This window comes from Eucyclogobius newberryi, unplaced genomic scaffold, assembly GCF_026437365.1.
Source record: "Eucyclogobius newberryi isolate DKJ021-1_F unplaced genomic scaffold, fEucNew1.0.hap1 SCAF_10, whole genome shotgun sequence".
NCBI classification, from domain to species: Eukaryota; Metazoa; Chordata; class Actinopteri; order Gobiiformes; family Gobiidae; genus Eucyclogobius; species Eucyclogobius newberryi.
Genome location: NW_027315724.1, coordinates 14323807 through 14341787, shown reverse-complemented (window position 1 = coordinate 14341787; position 17981 = coordinate 14323807). Strand labels below are relative to the sequence as shown.

The 17981-nt window shown below is 41.2% G+C and overlaps 1 protein-coding gene across 1 annotated transcript; it reads right to left on the bottom strand.

Annotated features, from left to right (window-relative positions):
• Window positions 1–1891: 1891 nt before the first annotated feature.
• On the bottom strand, window positions 1892–17698 carry LOC140374471 (sodium channel regulatory subunit beta-4-like). The gene is made up of 5 exons (XM_072461381.1): window positions 17041–17698; window positions 8608–8759; window positions 8299–8518; window positions 7516–7645; window positions 1892–5442 (listed from the first exon to the last, which is right to left on the bottom strand). The coding sequence occupies exons 1-5, from the start codon at window positions 17132–17134 to the stop codon at window positions 5352–5354; spliced, it is 687 nt and encodes a 228-aa protein (XP_072317482.1). The 5' UTR covers window positions 17135–17698; the 3' UTR covers window positions 1892–5351.
• Window positions 17699–17981: the final 283 nt, after the last annotated feature.

The following is a 17981-nucleotide window of genomic DNA, read 5'->3' as shown; positions in this document are numbered from 1 at the left end:
GTTACAGAATACGGAACTGGTATTTTGAACATATTCCGTATACTCAAAGATGCTATAGTACCATATCATCCAAACAGAGCTCTTCGCTCTCAGAATGCTGGCCTTCTGGTGGTGCCAAGAGTCTCTAAAAGTACTGTAGGCGGTAGAGCGTTTAGCTACCAAGCGTTATGGAATCAGCTCCTGGTCCATGTTAAAGATACTGACACAGTCTCTTCATTTAAGACCAGGCTTAAAACGTTCCTCTTTGAAATCACTTATGGTCCTAAGGCCAGTTAGGAACAGAAATATAAACCTACAGTTTCAGATATGCTGCCCTAGAAGCAACTATGCTGGGGGAAGTATGGCAGCTTGAGCACTATCCTCTTCTTCTGACTAATTATTCTATCAAACAATATTTATTTTTTAATTCCACTTGAAATTAGTTTATTGCCTTTTCTTTTTCTTTTTCTCACTCCCTTCTATCCCCGAGAATCTGTGGACCCAGATGCTCCTCTCCTGGTGAAGCGGTCTCTACCCCTATGGATGGTCCTTCATCTGCCTGGAAGATCTGGTTCTCCTCCTGAAGATCTGGTTCTCCTCCTGAAGAGCTGGTTCTCCTCCTGAAGATCTGGTTCTCCTCCTGAAGAGCTGGTTCTCCTCCTGAAGATCTGGTTCTCCTCCTGAAGATCTGGTTCTCCTCCTGAAGAGCTGGTTTTCCTCCTGAAGAACTAGTTCTCCTCCTGAGTGGGTGCAGCTCCAGTCTCCCTCGCGTCCGCCTGTGACAGTCAGATCTCTCCTTCACTCTGGAACTCCCCCAGGTTCCGACTTTTTCCCAAGGAGGTTTTTGTAGTTTTTCCTGGCCGAGAAGGAGGGTCTAAGGACAGAGGACTCTGGAACATCGTCCCTCGCCACCACGGACATTGTTTAATCCGTTTTCCACTGTCGCCCTCAGAGGCAACCGTTGTTGTGATTTTGGGCGTTACAAAAATAAATTGAATTGAATTCCGTAACTTGGTCTAATTAGAGTAATGTGGCATTGGATAAAGGCTTATCTTATCTTATCGTATATATTCAAACAGATTTTTGCTTTTGTTTCTCCATTTCTTATGCAGTTATAAGATAAGAGAACATTTATCATAAATAATAGAGAAAGAAAAAGTACACATGCACTCACTCATAAGAGCTGTGTTTTTATTATTTTTCTCACTAATTCAGTGACATTTGAAGCCCAAATTTCCTGATCACGGTATTCCTCTGATTTTAGAAAAGTAACTGTATTATGAACACTACCAAAAGAAAGAGTAACTGTATCAATATACAGTTACTATACATCAGTATTCAGAATGTATTGCGGTACATGTATTCAGTTACTTCCCAAAAACGAATAATAAGCCTCCAAACATCTAGTACAAGTTGATCCAATTTAGGTCATTTCTCACACTAAAATCATTACGTCAGCTTCACTGGAATAAGTTAGCACAAAGGTCAGATTGTACAAACATTTATCAAACGATTCCTTGTAACATGAGCATAAAGTTATATATTGCACCTTTAAATAATCATATGTCAAAGGCTTTTTTGTAAATGTAACACACATTTATGAATGACTCCACCATGATTTCTTTCTTAAACACTTACTTTGCTGCTGCTGCTGCTCAAACGGAGTAAAAGTTGTCTGAATCCGAATGTACATCAAATTAAGGTCCTGATCACTTTGACCATCAAGTACTACATGCTACTGGCTCATCTACTTTCTGTAGTATTATAAAGTGTGTGTGTACAGCATAGGTCTAACACTACTTATTCTCAAACTGTTTTACTTTAGATGTGTGTATGCTCTGTATTTCTATTTTTATTTCATTTAAACAGTTCTATTCAAAAAACATGATATGACAAAATACACAGCGAGACACAGGTTGTATTTGCTTTTATTTCCAGGGTGTTTTGTAACAAGTCAAGGTTCTGGTGCATAGTCATGAAGGAAGCATGAGTTACATTGGCTACAGACGTGGACAAATCATTCAACATTCAAAGGGAGTGGAAAAGAGACATTAATCTTTTTTTTTCTTTTTCAAAATGGGCTGTTGGCTGTTTGAAAGCTTGTTTGTCAGAATAATTGATCTGGGGGTAAATAAATATTATTATGATGTATTAGAAAGTTAATCTGTGCTTAATTTTTAAATGTATATGCAAATCTTTTCATAGTTACAGAGAAAGTTCAGATTTTTTTCTACCTCTTTTTGAACTGTAGTGAGGTTAGCTTTTCTGTTGGTCTGTGGAATGTGGTGGACCTCTTTTGGCAGTGTGAAGGTCAAACAGGATCGTTTTAGTGAAGTCATGCAGTGCAATACAGGCCAACGGGACATACTGAAGGCCTATGTATATATGTATATATCTATATATATGTAACAGGCCGAGATCTAACAGGCCTACAGGGCATTGGGGGTGGTTGTTGGGTCTAAGGAGTGTGTACTATAAGGCCCACAGTGTAGTAGAAGTATACTGGCCTGCTGGAGCGATAAGAGAAGTGTCCTGTCTGTGGAGTGTAGTAGGAGTATGTATCAGGCCTACAGTGTAGTGCTAGTAAAGGTATGGAAAGTATGGTCCTATTGGAGACAGGGGAGTGTCTGTTAGGCCAGAGGTGTGTAGTAGTAGGAGTGTGTAAGACCAGCAGACATGAGACTCTTGGATTGGCAGTATGAGTTTCAGCCGCTCTGGCAGTAAGTCTACCTAAGCTTTTGTTTCTCAAAAATGGTTCCTACATTATTTTTATTGATCATCATTTTGATAAATGTTCCATCAAATAAGAGATATATTTTAAAATGTTTGTTAAAAACTTACTATACATTAAAAGTACACTGGATTCAGTTGGAAAGTCATTTCTAGCACTATAGCCACTTAACACGGCAAGCATGAGATTTACAATCATTAGTATTAATAACTCAAGCATTACTTCTTATAGGGCATCTAAAGTATTTCCACATTTTCTATGTCCCTTTGCTTAGTGGCAACTCTGGCTGCCACAGTAAACACAGAATGTAGCCACTAGGTGGCAGTAATGCATTTTTACTGCGCTATGATGCACCACTGCAGAGGAGCACAGAGCAGACTCAGTACTGCAGTAACCACTGCAGACAGAAGTACAACTGTGAGTATATGACGGGAGAGTGAGATGAAGTCATGAGTTTACCACAGCACAAGGTGGTGTATTTCACAAGAATCTGAGTTATGTGTAAATTAAATAAACAGACTTGACAGACACAGACAGACCCGGCCCGTTTAGCCTTCTTAAGATAAGATAACCTTTCTGCTTGTGCTTTCCCTGACCATGAAACACTGTGGACACATAATGTCTATGTCCCTGACAAAAACATCCTTCCTATGATATTGCTTTTCTCTAAAGGAAGACTCGAGCTATGTGTCCTCTTCAGAGAGGAATAACATGGACAAACAGATGAGGAAATCTCTGTTTGAGATCAGCTTCCTCAGAACATTCACAGCATTGAGGTTACAGTGCAACCGATTAACACAGAGGTCCAGAACAATCACCATGCTTCAGAATTACTCCGAAGTCTAAAACAATCTAAAATGATTGTTTATTCTGAAACCAAACTATAATAAATGACTTTACAAAAAGCAAGTCTATGAGCAACACAACACAATTCAACAAATATCACAAACATTTTCCATCAGAGCCATTTCACACACATTTATAAAGTGCCATAAAACAGGTTATTGCATAATCGGATCGGTCTGTCTTATTGCTTCCACTGAAAGCAAGAAAGGAAATGCTCTCCAGAGCGTCTATTACCCAGTGTTATTGGGTAATAGAAGCTAACTGAAACTGTCATGGCTTCTAAGATTATTCACATGTTTTCTCTTTTATTGGGCCAGTGTAAAGTGCTGCAATGTTTGAATGTGCAGAGCTCGGTACTTAATACATAACTATGTGTGGCATGTGGACATGTGGGCGGAGCCATCTCTGCTCTGTGAGAGTAGGACAGCCCACTTCACCAGTCACATTCAGGGACACTTGCGCTTAAGTCCCAATGAAAACAAATAGATGTGATTTTATTACTGTATTTTGAATTTGAATAAAATGTGCAAAACTAACGTGAAGTACGTTTAGTAAAAGTGCTTTGACCAATCAGTTATCACGAACAATTCTTTTCTGTTCTTTCACATATATACATTCTATAATAAACTTTATGATTTCTGTACCTGCTTCAAATATCAACATTCTGTTAATCAAAATGGTTTGCAACAATATCAACTGTCTTGAGTCATTCCTGAATGTGCAACAGACTTGTTTTTGAAATGTCTACAGTGCTCCAGAAACAATATAAAGGGTGTGTTTCCAAGCTATGTTTCATTCTCCCAATGCATTAGTGAGGAGTGCATGGTAATATGAGGACATACAGACATGTGTCTGTGGGGTTTATGAAGCTAGAGAAAGTATTCTTGCATCTTATATAAAATGCGCACATGCTAAAATGCATTGGTTATTAGTCAGAAGCAGCATGGTTAAATTCATTCCTTTCTATAGAGAGCTAGGGGTCTGGGGATTGTCATTGAGGGTTTGGGTTGTTCTTTTTTTGTTCTCGTTTTTTACATTTCTCCTGTGTATTTATCCTCCCACCAGCAGAGGGAGCCAAAGCAAAACAGGCACCTGTGTTTTTATCTAAAGCAGTCAAAAAAACTGTGCCAGGTTGGATCATTTAAACACATTTATTCATCAATATCTTTTAAACTTCCATCAAATGAGTCAAATATAGCCCCGTGCAGTAAACATGAAACTCCTTTAGACTGGATTGGCAGTGGATGGTCAGGACTAACATAAAATACAAAATAATTACTCCTATCTGAGGTTTTTACTATGTTCACTATTATCTGTATAAATGTGGCTACTACTAAATCCTAGTTTGGAATAGAAATAGTTTAATACACGTCATTTGTTTTCCTTGTAAAACAGCTGTATGTAAATTTCTCTTTCATTGCAGTTAAAAGTGGAAGCTCGCGCGCAGTTTGTGCTGTTCCTCAGTCGATAAATGGCAGTTCAGAGATCATGGCAATCCATTATGGCATCAAAATGTTTACTTCCAGCTCAAAGCTTTGTTTGGGATCAGATTTGACAACATTCGTCGAAGTAAAGATTCAACCAAACTTAGCTAACGACTTATAAGCTAGCTACTGTATGTGTTTGAGTGATCCAGCCTAGGCACATAGTATTACACTTCAAGCATGATTCAAAAATAATTAAATATTCACATGTATTTGTTAGCCTAGTTGGATAAAACAGTCCTCTGTTAACAGCGTTGTACATTTGTTTAACATATATACATTCATACAGACGCACTGGGCTCCGCTGCGGCTCATGCCTTTGGTGTCCCTTGTTTTTCACCTTTGGCCCCTGAAAGTCCGTTCTCCGTGTTGTCGTTCCCTGAGCTCACCAGGCACTCTTTACTGTGGACAGAGAGGCGATAAAGGTTAAGGCATACTGTTTGGTCCCCGTAGGGCGCATTGTCAGCACGCTGGGGCAAGCTGTCAGGAGCACTGAGTGACCACAGTTCAGCCAGGCACGTAAGTCACTCGTACCTAACGCTAAGAGCATCTACACTTATATGGACAGTTTCTCACCATGCAAAGACAATTTATGTGTATAGCATATTTAAAAGCAACTGAGTTATACCAAAGTGCTTTACAATAGAACAATATGTAAAAGAAACGACACAGTATTATCAGCGGTTCATAAAATACGTCACTCAACACAATTTCCATAAAAGCAAGTGAAGGCCAGATTAAAAAGATTCATTTTTAGTAGGGATTTAATCTGGTCGATGCAAGAGGAAGGGAGATTATTCTAGAGTTCAGGTGCCACAACAGAAAAAAGCACTTCTCTTTTGGTTTTAAGATGAGAGGGGACTAACTATAGGCCCTGGGAAGAGGACGCGAGGGAGCGAGGAGCCGAGTATGGCGTTAACAAATCAGCAAATCCTACATTTAATTAGCAGCCAGTGGAGGTTTGTCAAGATGTGTTCATCATTTTTTGCCTGTTAAAAATCTGACTGAGTGGAGTGGCAATTTCAAGATTTGACAACACTGCTGATTTGTTTTTTGCAAATTTAAAGCACAGTCAGTGTAATCTCCAAAATGTCAAACTGTTGAGTGTGTTATTGAGAGATAATTGGTCCAGGGATGGCTTGATGAGGTCAGAGCGAAGACCTATTTAGTTCATCCATCCAGCACTTCACTTATTCCAGACACTTCTACAGAAACTGGTATATAAAGCCAGGGGCCATCGTTATAGAGGTGATAGTAGACGTTGAATTTGGTGAGAAAACAGCTGAGGGATTGGGATCAAGTACCATGAAAAGAGGACGGGCCCTAGGATAGAGCCCTGAAGCAAGCCACATGTGATGAGAACTGGGAAGGAAACAGAAAATGTTCGCATCACATAAATAGGACTGGAACCATTTCTGGGCGAGATCGCAGAACCTTATCTCTGTGTTCAGGCGAGATAGTCAGGTCTGATGGTCCACTGTGTCGGAGTGCATCAAGTAGAATTAAGATAGCTGAGCACCCGCAGTCTAAAGGGAGGAGGATGTTTTTAACAACTTCCCAAAGTGCAGATTCAATACTGTGGAAAGAGCGAAAACCTGACTGATATTGGTCGACGATATTAAAGTCACTGATAAAAGCTGACAGTTGACAGCAGTTCTTTAAAAGCTTTGAAATTAAAGGCAGGGTGGAAATAGGGCGGTGATTCGATAGTTCTTCAGCGTCCAAAGCAGGTTTTTTAATCAGTGGTTGGATGAACAAGTGTTTGAAGTATAGGCAGGGATTTCTCCATTTGATAAGGAGGAGTTTATAATGCATGAGACAGATGGCTAAAGAGCAGGGAAGACTTCTTTGAAAAGCTGCACAGGTAGTGTTGCTAAAGGTTGTTTTAAACTGAGCAACAACCTTAGCCACAAATGAAGGTGTTACAAGTTCGAAATAGGACCTCTGATTGGTTCCAGGTTTTCAACAGGTTCGTCTTACGGCTCGAGTAGCGTCTTCTAGCAATGAAGAAGTTCCAGTTAAACCCAAGGACATCTCCAGCTTCGTTCAAGATGATATTTCTTAGCAGACAGCTCTATTTATGACTTGTTTCTAGTTCACAACATGCAACTCAGACTTGATAACGATAAAAGGTACCTGTACAAAAACATTACTGATCCAGGAAAAACAACTGGTACCAAAAATATGTATTCTTTACTTCTTTCATTTGTGTTTTTTTCTGTTTATAATGAATAATACTGGAATAGGTAATGAAAAAAGTGTAATTCTTGCAGTGGTACCTGACCACACTGTTAGGTATGAAAAACGACTGCGTGAACAGCTACTGGATAGTCTCTTGCCTCGCTTTACAACTCTCTGACAAGTAAAAAGCTGGTGGACATCAGAGAATAAATCAAGATTCTTTCTCTGAACCGTGATCATGGGATTTGAATATAGTATTGATCATAATTTATTGCGTTTGAGTGGTTGACTTACTTCTTCTCATCGCCCTTGCACACGAAGCGGATGACCAACGCCTTTATGACCATGAAGAGGATAAGAAAGCCGATAACTCCGCCCAGAACAGACACAATGATCGTCGTCAATGTGTTGTCAACCTCCTTCACTGAAAAAAAAAAAGGGTTACACTTCACAATACTGTTCTTTGTAGTTCTTTACAAACTTCTCAAGCTTTCTACCATACTTTACGTTTGCTGTTATTTGTTATATTTGTTAGTATTTTTGGTCTACCTAGTGTACTAAAAAATATTAAATTCATATAAGTTCAATTAAATATTTTTTTTTAATCCAAAAGCCTTCAGAACTAAGTATTTGGGCCTCAAAACCCCTGCCATGGACACAACAAATGGATACCTTGGGAGCATTCTTCTGGCAACAGGAAAGAAGGCCATTACAAACAAATGGATGACTCTAACTGCACCAACAATCAAGGACTGGACCCAAATTATAATTGACATTCAAATAATTACATTTGGACTAATTAGAAAAATTACCTTTTCGAAAGACAATTTTTTAAATTAGTGGATTTCTTGATTTAGTTTACTTGCTCTCTGTGTCAGGTTCTTTGTTTGGTGTTTTATGTTTTATGTGTTTAAATTACTCATGGATTTCTGCTTCCTCTTTTATGCAATATTTTTGAGGACTTTTCCCATTCAAATGTAAGATTGCTTGTTTAAATCCCCAATAGCTTTGGTAATGGTCCTAATTTCTCATCATTCTGAAACCTGAGGAGAAATTCATCACAAGCATGTCTCATACTTTGGTCCACCACTATCAGAGTGTAGATTGCACTGTGGTTCCGGTACTTCTCCTTTGGGTTCCTGGCGAAACAGACGTAGTCCCCCTCGTCGTCGAAGGTGATGTTCCACAGCAGGATGGAGATGTTGTTGGATTTGGATGAGCCCACAAACTCCACGCGCTCATGGTACACAGCAACTTTCGGTTCCACTCCCTCGATGGGAATCCTGGCCTCACACAGCTGCAATGGAACACATACGAGATAGACTTTCACAACGTGTTCAGATCAGAATCAGATCTCTTTCAGTAACATTTGCGAATGTGCAGTACCGTGGTTCCATTTTTGGTCCAGTTGAAGTAGAGGTTCCTGATGCCGATGCAGGAGGAGTAGGTACAAGGCAGCAGCACCGTGGAGCCGTTCATGGCTTCCAGAGTTGACACTTTCCCTGTGGAGACTTCCAATGCGCCTACGCTCCACACTCCTGAAAGCACAAGGGGAGATAGTCTGTCAGTTTATAACAGCGCTGAGCGAAGACAACAAGGCTTTTGGCCACCAAATCACGTTATACATTTTAGTTACCACTGGTTATCGAGACCTTGGTTGACTTCGACTGTTGAGCGCCACATTGGCTTCAACTATTTTTTAAGAAGACTTTTGGCGATGAGTAGAGAGGCGTTTATGAGAACCAGAGTGTTGGACATGAAGTCTGGCAGGATTACATGTCTGAATGAGGTAAGTCAAGTTCATTCACACCAAACTATTCATCCATGACTAAATGGAGCTCACGTTGTGCAATTTACATTTTAGCATTTAATTTTAGTTTGTATGGCGTGGGTGCTTTACAGATATTTGTAATGTTTGAAGACAAATATGTATGAGAATATGCTAGCTCGACCTTGACTGATGAAGACGACTGAAGTACGGCTAATCGCGTGAAGGTTAAGCTAACATCTCATGCCTGGTTGTCTTGATAATCTACATGACTGAAATACACACACAATTTGTATGGATGAAAGTACTGAAGTTAGAGTGCCACTGGTATTTGCAACCGCTTGCTTCAGGGCTTTCATTTATTTAAGGACAAATCATTAAAAACAAAATCAGGTACAAAAAAAAGAGAGCAAATGCATACAATCATGTAATATTGTAAAAAAAAGACTTTTTCACTTTTTTTTTTTTCACGCATTCTCACAGTGGGAAGAGGAACCAAAAGTAGTTGTACTGTCACGCTGTCAAATATATGACTAAAGTACTCACCTAGTAGTGATCACCAAAACAATAATTTGTATATTGAACATTAAACAGGAACATGTTTTAGTTTGAACAGTTAACTCGTCCATAAACTCTCCTTTCACTCACAGGCAGTTGTTCACACATTTTTCCCTTCCGACAACGAAAATATACGTCTTGCTTGGATTCTTCCTTATGGTTCAAAGTCAAAAGTCAGGTACAAACCCTTTAATATTATGTCATGAGTAGTTTTTAATGTTGTGCACGTGTTTTTCAATACTTTATTTGCACAATCATGCAGAAAATGATTGGAATTTAAACTTGGACAGTATTTGCTTGCACAATTCAGAAGTCAAATCCAAGTCCACGGTGCCTCGACCTTGTTGTTGAACAGGGATGAGGGGTCTCGTGTTTCGGGGTGGTGGGTTCGGCCGATGTTTTCAACAGCTGGTGTACGTGCCACACACTGGGGAGCTATTTTTAAAGCTCATCGCACATGGGTCACGTTTCACTCTTACATGTGTCAGAGGACTTGGATGACTCTGTGGCCGTGACGGAAACACAGTCATGCAGGGAATCAACTTTGTTTACTGATATTTATGTAATGAAAAATAAAATTGGGCAAGATGGTTTAATTTTTTTTTATTATTATAAGAAAATACAGATCAATCAAAACGTATGTACGGTATAAATAAAGATACAATAACAACAACAGCAACGGCAGGAGGACAAAAAGGTACAGACAGGGCGGGACTGGAGTGTATATTATTTGAGATTACTGAGCAATAAAGAGCAAGGTTAGAGCATACTATGTCCAAGATTTGAGTCCCTGTCCAGTTTATGTCAAAAACTGTCAAAAAATACAGCTTGAATCATTCAAAATACAACTCTGAGTAAGTCACATGGTTAAAAGTTCATAAAAGTTGATTAAGCATAATATAACTCCTTTAATTATGTAGAAAATAATGATGGAAATATGTTGAAGCTTGTGAGTCCTTTTTTACTGATCTTTTTTAGTTGTTATTTTTATAATGCATACTTTCCTAACTTAAATTAACACACTTTAGTTGTATTTATATTAAAATAACATCAATTATTGTTAACGGCTTCAGCAGTAGTCCTTTTTATCCACTTAATTTGTCTCCTGTTTCACATTTTGCCTCACTCTACACATTTCTTGATTGTTCCATCGCCGAAGCTTTTAAAACTGTGCAGTGCTGAGACAGACTAAATAAACTAAACAAAAGGATAGATTTGAGGCATTGTGTTCCATTACGCTAAATCCTTCTTCCAAATCTTGAATTGCATTGTATCCTAATGGAAACTATGGCCTAGAAGAACAATGGACCTATCGACGGTTATGGAAAATGGACAATTACCTATACATATACAGTGCATGCTATTTTTGCTTTCATTTAATGGTATGGTAAATTCAATGCACTTATGTTAATGTAATGTTTATATATTATTAATCGGAGGAATCATTCTAATGTAAAGCAATGAGAGGAGATGGCAGAGATGGCTGTTTTCGATCAAACACAAGTTGGTCTCATTTTGCTAGACAGAGAAAGAACCCAGCCTGAAACATACAGTGACTGTGACTATCCCCATCAAAGTTTGTAGTTGTGAAATGGCTTGGAATATTTGTCCGTTGAACATTGGTGAATCATCTGTTGTAACATACACTTCAGAAATATTGTGTATATAGTGTATAGTATTGTGATTTGGCAAAAGTGCAAAGTAGTGTCTCAGGACTGAGAATAAATATGGACCATGACTATAGATTATGGCTGGATGATACGGGGAAAAAATATCAAATTTCTTTCCTCATGTCTTCATTTTCAATAAGAATTACAATTAAAACGTCCATATTTTTTTATAATGGAGTAAAATGTGATGCAAATGGTGCGAAGAAGGATGTGCTTCGTTCAATGTTTGCTAGCGTTAGCATTGACGTTAAACTCTGCTGAAGAGGGCTTACGTAAACTCAACGCTGAGAATAATCGGGAATGCATTAGGTGTTGTTTTTCACACTTTTAAGACTCAGAAATTTGACAATTTCTTCCTCCAAGTGTGAAATCTGCTCCAAACCACATGTGTTCAAATGTGACTGAGCATTGGCTGTAGACTTATTAATAAAAAAGGCGAAAAACATGAAAAATGTACTATTTTAAATTGATAAAAATCAGACTCAATGCCCAGCCCTACTTTAAACAAAGTACTTCAAGCTCTGTTTAGTACTAATTTATTTTCCTTTACTCATCTTATATCTTGCTGGATAAACCAAGAGAACCCTCCTATTCCAGTACAAGCCGAGCCCTTCCGATAAGTACCCCCTTTAGAATCCAGAAATAAACTTCCCAACACCTCCCCGCTCCCTTGTTCCACGCCCCCGTTTTACTACTATCACTCCACTTCCCCGCCATTCATCTCCTTCCTCCTGCACCTCTCCGGCCCCCACAGCAGCAGCAGCAGCAGCAGCAGCAGCAGCAGCAGCAGCAGCAGCAACAGCAGCAGCAGCAGCAGCAGCAACAGCAGCAGCAGCAACAGCAGCAGCAACAGCAGCAGCAGCAGCAGCAGCAGCAGCAACAGCAGCAGCAGCAGCAGCAGCAGCAGCAGCAGCAGCAACAGCAACAGCAGCAACAGCAACAGCAGCAACAGCAACAGCAGCAGCAGCAGCAGCAACAGCAACAGCAGCAGCAGCAGCAGCAGCAGCAGCAGCAGCAACAGCAACAGCAGCAACAGCAGCAGCAGCAGCAGCAACAGCAGCAGCAGCAGCAGCAGCAGCAGCAGCAGCAGCAGCAGCAGCAGCAACAGCAGCAGCAGCAGCAGCAGCAACAGCAGCAGCAGCAACAGCAGCAGCAACAGCAGCAGCAGCAGCAGCAGCAGCAGCAGCAACAGCAGCAGCAGCAGCAGCAGCAGCAGCAGCAGCAACAGCAGCAGCAGCAGCAGCAGCAGCAGCAGCAGCAGCAGCAGCAACACCAACAGCAGCAGCAACAGCAACAGCAGCAGCAGCAGCAGCAGCAGCAACAGCAGCAGCAGCAGCAGCAACAGCAGCAGCAGCAGCAGCAGCAGCAGCAGCAGCAGCAGCAGCAGCAGCAGCAGCAGCAACAGCAGCAGCAGCAACAGCAGCAGCAGCAGCAGCAGCAGCAGCAGCAGCAGCAGCAGCAACAGCAGCAGCAGCAGCAGCAGCAGCAGCAGCAGCAGCAGCAGCAACAGCAGCAGCAGCAGCAGCAGCAGCAGCAGCAGCAGCAGCAACAGCAGCAGCAGCAGCAGCAGCAACAGCAACAGCAGCAGCAGCAGCAGCAGCAGCAGCAGCAACAGCAGCAGCAGCAGCAGCAGCAACAGCAACAGCAGCAGCAGCAGCAGCAGCAGCAGCAGCAGCAGCAGCAACACCAACAGCAGCAGCAACAGCAGCAGCAGCAGCAGCAGCAGCAGCAGCAGCAGCAGCAACACCAACAGCAGCAGCAACAGCAACAGCAGCAGCAGCAGCAGCAACAGCAGCAGCAGCAGCAGCAGCAACAGCAGCAGCAGCAGCAGCAGCAACAGCAACAGCAGCAGCAGCAGCAGCAGCAGCAGCAGCAACAGCAACAGCAGCAGCAGCAGCAGCAGCAGCAGCAGCAGCAGCAACAGCAGCAGCAGCAGCAGCAACAGCAGCAGCAGCAGCAGCAGCAGCAGCAGCAGCAGCAGCAACAGCAACAGCAGCAGCAGCAGCAGCAGCAGCAGCAGCAGCAGCAGCAGCTATCAGCGTGGGCCCCCAACGTCTGCATGCGCGTGTCCGTCTTATTTGCGCGTCGTAGTACACGGTATTTTTAGCTCCACTATCAAGTATCTCTCCGTCCAAATTGGGAAACATCAATATCTGAATCGGGAATCCTAATGGGACCAAAGGCATCCGACTGTTTGTGCGTGTGTCCTTGGTTGACTGTCAAGGTGATGTTTATTTATTTTTTTTTATTTTATATACGTCTAGAAGTAGGCCAGGGATGATAGGGTTAATGTGTTTTCAGTGTAAACCCTTGGAGACGTCTTTGAGGGCGACATCATCACCTTCAACGGTGATCGAAGGAGAACTAGAGTGGGGAGCGGTAGATAGATAAAAAAAAAAAGAGTTATGGTTAGCGTTGTGGGCGGTTATAAAGGTGACAACGTGGAAGCTATAGGTCAGCAGAGTGCAATGTCCTCTTCAAGGTGAATGGTCAGAGCTGCTAATTAGTCAACTTAACTGCTGGGGACTTCAGAGAATAAATGGGTTAGGTATTGAAGCGGGTTGTTAACGGCGGTGGTTGGTTGGTTGGTTGGTTCATTCTTTCTACGCTATAACCTCCACTGGCCTAGTTCCGCTGTTCCGTTTTCATGGACATTTCATACCATTTCCCACTGGGCACAAAGCTATGTTCACATTGGCGCACAAATGTGGCCCAGATTTGAGAGCATGAAGGTTTCACTGTAAATTTTGTCTCCATGTGCAATTATTTTACAGTATATTTGTCATTGATCTGGGTCGTTTACATATATATTTTTTTTTTTTGCGTTAAAATGGATGATTCAGGTGCGCTTCGGTCGTATGCACAAAGAAGATATACTCACTTCACCCAGTTGCAGAGCTGAGTAGGTGTTTTCATTTTGCTGTTGCTGCAGACTTCAAAGATTGTAAATCAAGTGAGTTCCATAAAAAAACGGTGATGTAGTGGCCCCAAAGCGATTAGATATTTGATAGATTAATTTCAATTGCCACAAATTTTGACTTATTGTTGCTGGAAAAGCTTTAGTTATTTATTTATTGTGCACTTATATATGGAGGCTTGATAAACCTGTACACATGGAATGGATTATATTCTTCTAATCACATTATAATGAAAAATATTGTTTTAGATTTTAGCCATGTTGTAATCCGCACATGAAAAAGCAGATTTTCTTTATTTACCGTACCGTACTTGTAGTATTGTAAGTAATTGCATTTGGTCAAAGGCATTGTCTAAATAAACATGCACATTTTTCACAAAACCAATTGAAGCCGCCAAATGCTCATGCAACCTGAAAAAGATCATTGCCGCTCATAATTTATATTTAACATGAATCATCTGTCGGGTGTTAAAAGTTTTTTCCTCGTTGGGCAAATTTTTTAACGTATTAACATCCCAATTGCCAAACCTAATTCTGTGTAGCATTTAAAATGTTTATTTGCAAATAGATTTATAATTACATTGTCTTTTATTAACATGTTTTCAGGGGGATGGACTTGATTTGGTCTCCTTTGTCTTTTCAGCACAAAATTATCAAATACAGTAAATAGTACGAACAAATCTCTGGAAAATAGACCCTCTGGAGGGTCAGGTTTGGCCCATGGACCCCACTTTGGGCCCCCTGTGTTTTACCTGAGTCTTGTTGACAATACATCTTTCCTTCATGTAACTTAATCTGACAAAAACACTTTACAATAATTACACTTTAATAACCTTAATTATTAGTTAAATTAAAAAAAAAAATCTTATTAGTTAAAATCTGTGGGAAAAAAAGATTGATGTAATTAGAAAATTTGTCAGAAAATTTCGTCAATATTAATTAAAATCAGAAAAATGTTTTATTGCCGGTGAACAAAATTCACAAAATAGGAACTTACAACAATGGGTAATAATAATAGCGAAAAAATATATCAAATACGGCATGCTAAAATAAAAAATAAAAAGTCTAAATGCAGAATGTACAGTTTAAAAGTACAGAAACAGTGCAATGAATAGTTAGAATTAAATGACTGTTAAAGTGGCAGGTGTTTTGAAATAACTGCTCTCTTGTTGATGAGCCTTAAAAGTCTTTTGACCTTGAAATTTGCTTGTCACGATCAAATGATAAGCTTTAATCTGCTAAAAGTACTGTCCTGCCCTGCCCTGAAATAAATAGATAAATAAATAAAAAATGAATAAAAAAGCAGCAGCACAAATGTTGAGCCAGCATAAGGTGATGATGAAAATGCACACACCTTGCGTTGAGTCATCAGAACTATAAAGTGCAGTACAAATAGGATCCTATAAATAACGAGCTTGTAAATCATGACCTCTCCCATTGTCCTTGTTCTTCTTTTTTTCCCCAAGCACCTGGTGTGAGCCTCCAGGTGCACAGGCTTATGAAGAGGAGGAAAGAGAACAGAACCCCAAATGTTGTGCTACTGTTTGTGTGAAGGTGTGGTTAGGAAGTTTGTACTCCAAAGAGACCTAAAGAGTTTTAGTTGAAACAGATGTCAGCCCTCAATGACCCTTACTGGAAACACATGGAACAGAAACACGCTAGGATTTGCCAAACTTGGAATGAAAAATGATTCATAATAATAATTTCAGGAACTAGGGGGACTGGAGAAGGAAACGTTGACATTTTTTACGACAATATGTGTTCATGCGAGATTTGAACCAGCTACTCTTGTTGTTGGGTGACTGCTTAACCCACTGTGCCACTGTCACCCCTAAGAAAAGATAAACTAATGTGTTCACTGAAAGAAGAAGGTCAGTGTCAGTAAAGTATCTTCCCCAAGGACACTTTGTAAAATGATGTGCTCAGGCGAGATTTGAACTAGCTACTGTCTTTTTGTCGATTGACTGCTTAACCCACTATGCCACTGTTGTCCTTAAGAAGAGATAAACAAAAGAATTAAATGTTGTTTGAGAACACAACATAGTGCTCTTATTTTTTCCTGGGTTGGTCCTGGTTTTATCCTAGTTTAGTCTAAATGTAGCTTTTGTTCTGTCTTATTCTCGACCTTTATTTAGTCCTTGGTCTGGTTCAGGTTAAGCCCCATGTTTAATCCCAAATTTGTCCCAATTTTGATGTGGTGATTGTTAAAGTGTTAACACACTCTTACTGTCATCCAGACATGTTACATAGTTTGAATAAAAATAATAAAAAACTCCTTTTCAAGCTCTTTTCCACCCCACATACGTTCAATGTGTTGTTCTAATCACGCCATTTCAATTACGTTGTGTTGTTAGAGTAGCTCAATACTTGTACTTCCACATAACTGCATTTAAATGGCAGGTGGATTAGCAAAGTACACTGACGATGTAATGATTGCATCAAGTGACCACGTTCAAACCGTTGGCCTGTCAGAACTTCCGAGCACAGGGAGGCGACGGGACATTTTAAACTGGGCATAATAAGCAACGAGTAACGACACATCCAGACAAAATTTGAGCAAGTCACCACTGCACCACTATACGTCACTTTCGGTCACAATACTCCCCTGTGCGATCCCAGAGAATCCCAAACCACTATCAAACTCTCTAAAGTGATGACTAACGCCTTTTCTCCCAGTTATTGATCGGTCTCCATACCTTAGCGAAGACACTGAAGACGCTCCAAAGACACCTGGTTGTACGCATGTCAATTTCAATCCGTGTTAAGTTTCCCCAACCTCAATTATCTTTGAAGCAACAAGTAACCCTACCTAACCCTTATCAAAATCGGTTAGTTGTTTCATGACAGAAACTAATCACAGCCAGTCATTGCGTGCCGTTGGTACGCGGCGGCGAAGTTATGCTCACCCAGTAACAGTGCCACTGCCAAGCCAGCATGAAGTAGGTCCCCCGATCTCAGCCGACTAGAGACATTCGAACCGGTGCTGTCCGCCGCCGCCATGACACCACCTATCTATCTGGTACTATGTCAATATTTCCTTGTCTTGTCAGTTTTTCCAGTTTGCAGGTTGCGGTCTACGCAGCTCTGAATGTGTTGGGACGCTTAACTGCACTGCTGAAGTCCTCCTCGACCCTCCCTCTCTCCTCCTCTGCACTCTGTCCCAGCAATGAACGGACAGGGATTCTTGAATGGGGCTCTCCCTCCTCTTCTGTCCAGGCTCTGCAGGTCTCTTGGCAAAGAAGAAGAGGCAAGTAAAACCAAAAGCTGCATCCGATTCTGTTGTGTTTCCCCAAGGCTGTCCGATGATCATCCGGTAAGGCAAAAATTAAGCAGGGTATAGCAGCAGTTGCAAACGAGCAGGAAGGAAAGAAGGCAGGCTGGTTTAGGCTGGGGGCTGTTGCGGTTGCCCCCCAGACTGGGACACACTGTCAAATAGAGGCACGTAATAAGATGCTATAAAACCCGGCTGCAACAGCAGCAACAGCAGCAGCAGCAGCAGCAGCAGCAGCGGAGAGGCACGGAAGCCGAAGTCTCTAGCCGGCACGGGGAGAAGCGAGCTACTGCAGAGGTAGAGTGGGAGAAGAGAGGGAGCGGAGCAGGGAGGGGGGGAGAGAGAGAGGCTGGTGGTGGGGGGTGATAGAAGTGCTGCCACACACATACAGTAGAGCTGAGTCAGCCTTACTGGAGACAGCCTCATGGTCAGACATGGGGTTATTGCATTCTACATATCACAGCAGCACCGGTCCAAACCAGAGCAACATTTACCTCCCCCCTCTGTAAACGGACACTTTGGTTCAAGTCATTATTTTGGTCTGAGTTTGTTGACATCATCAGAAAGACACCAAGC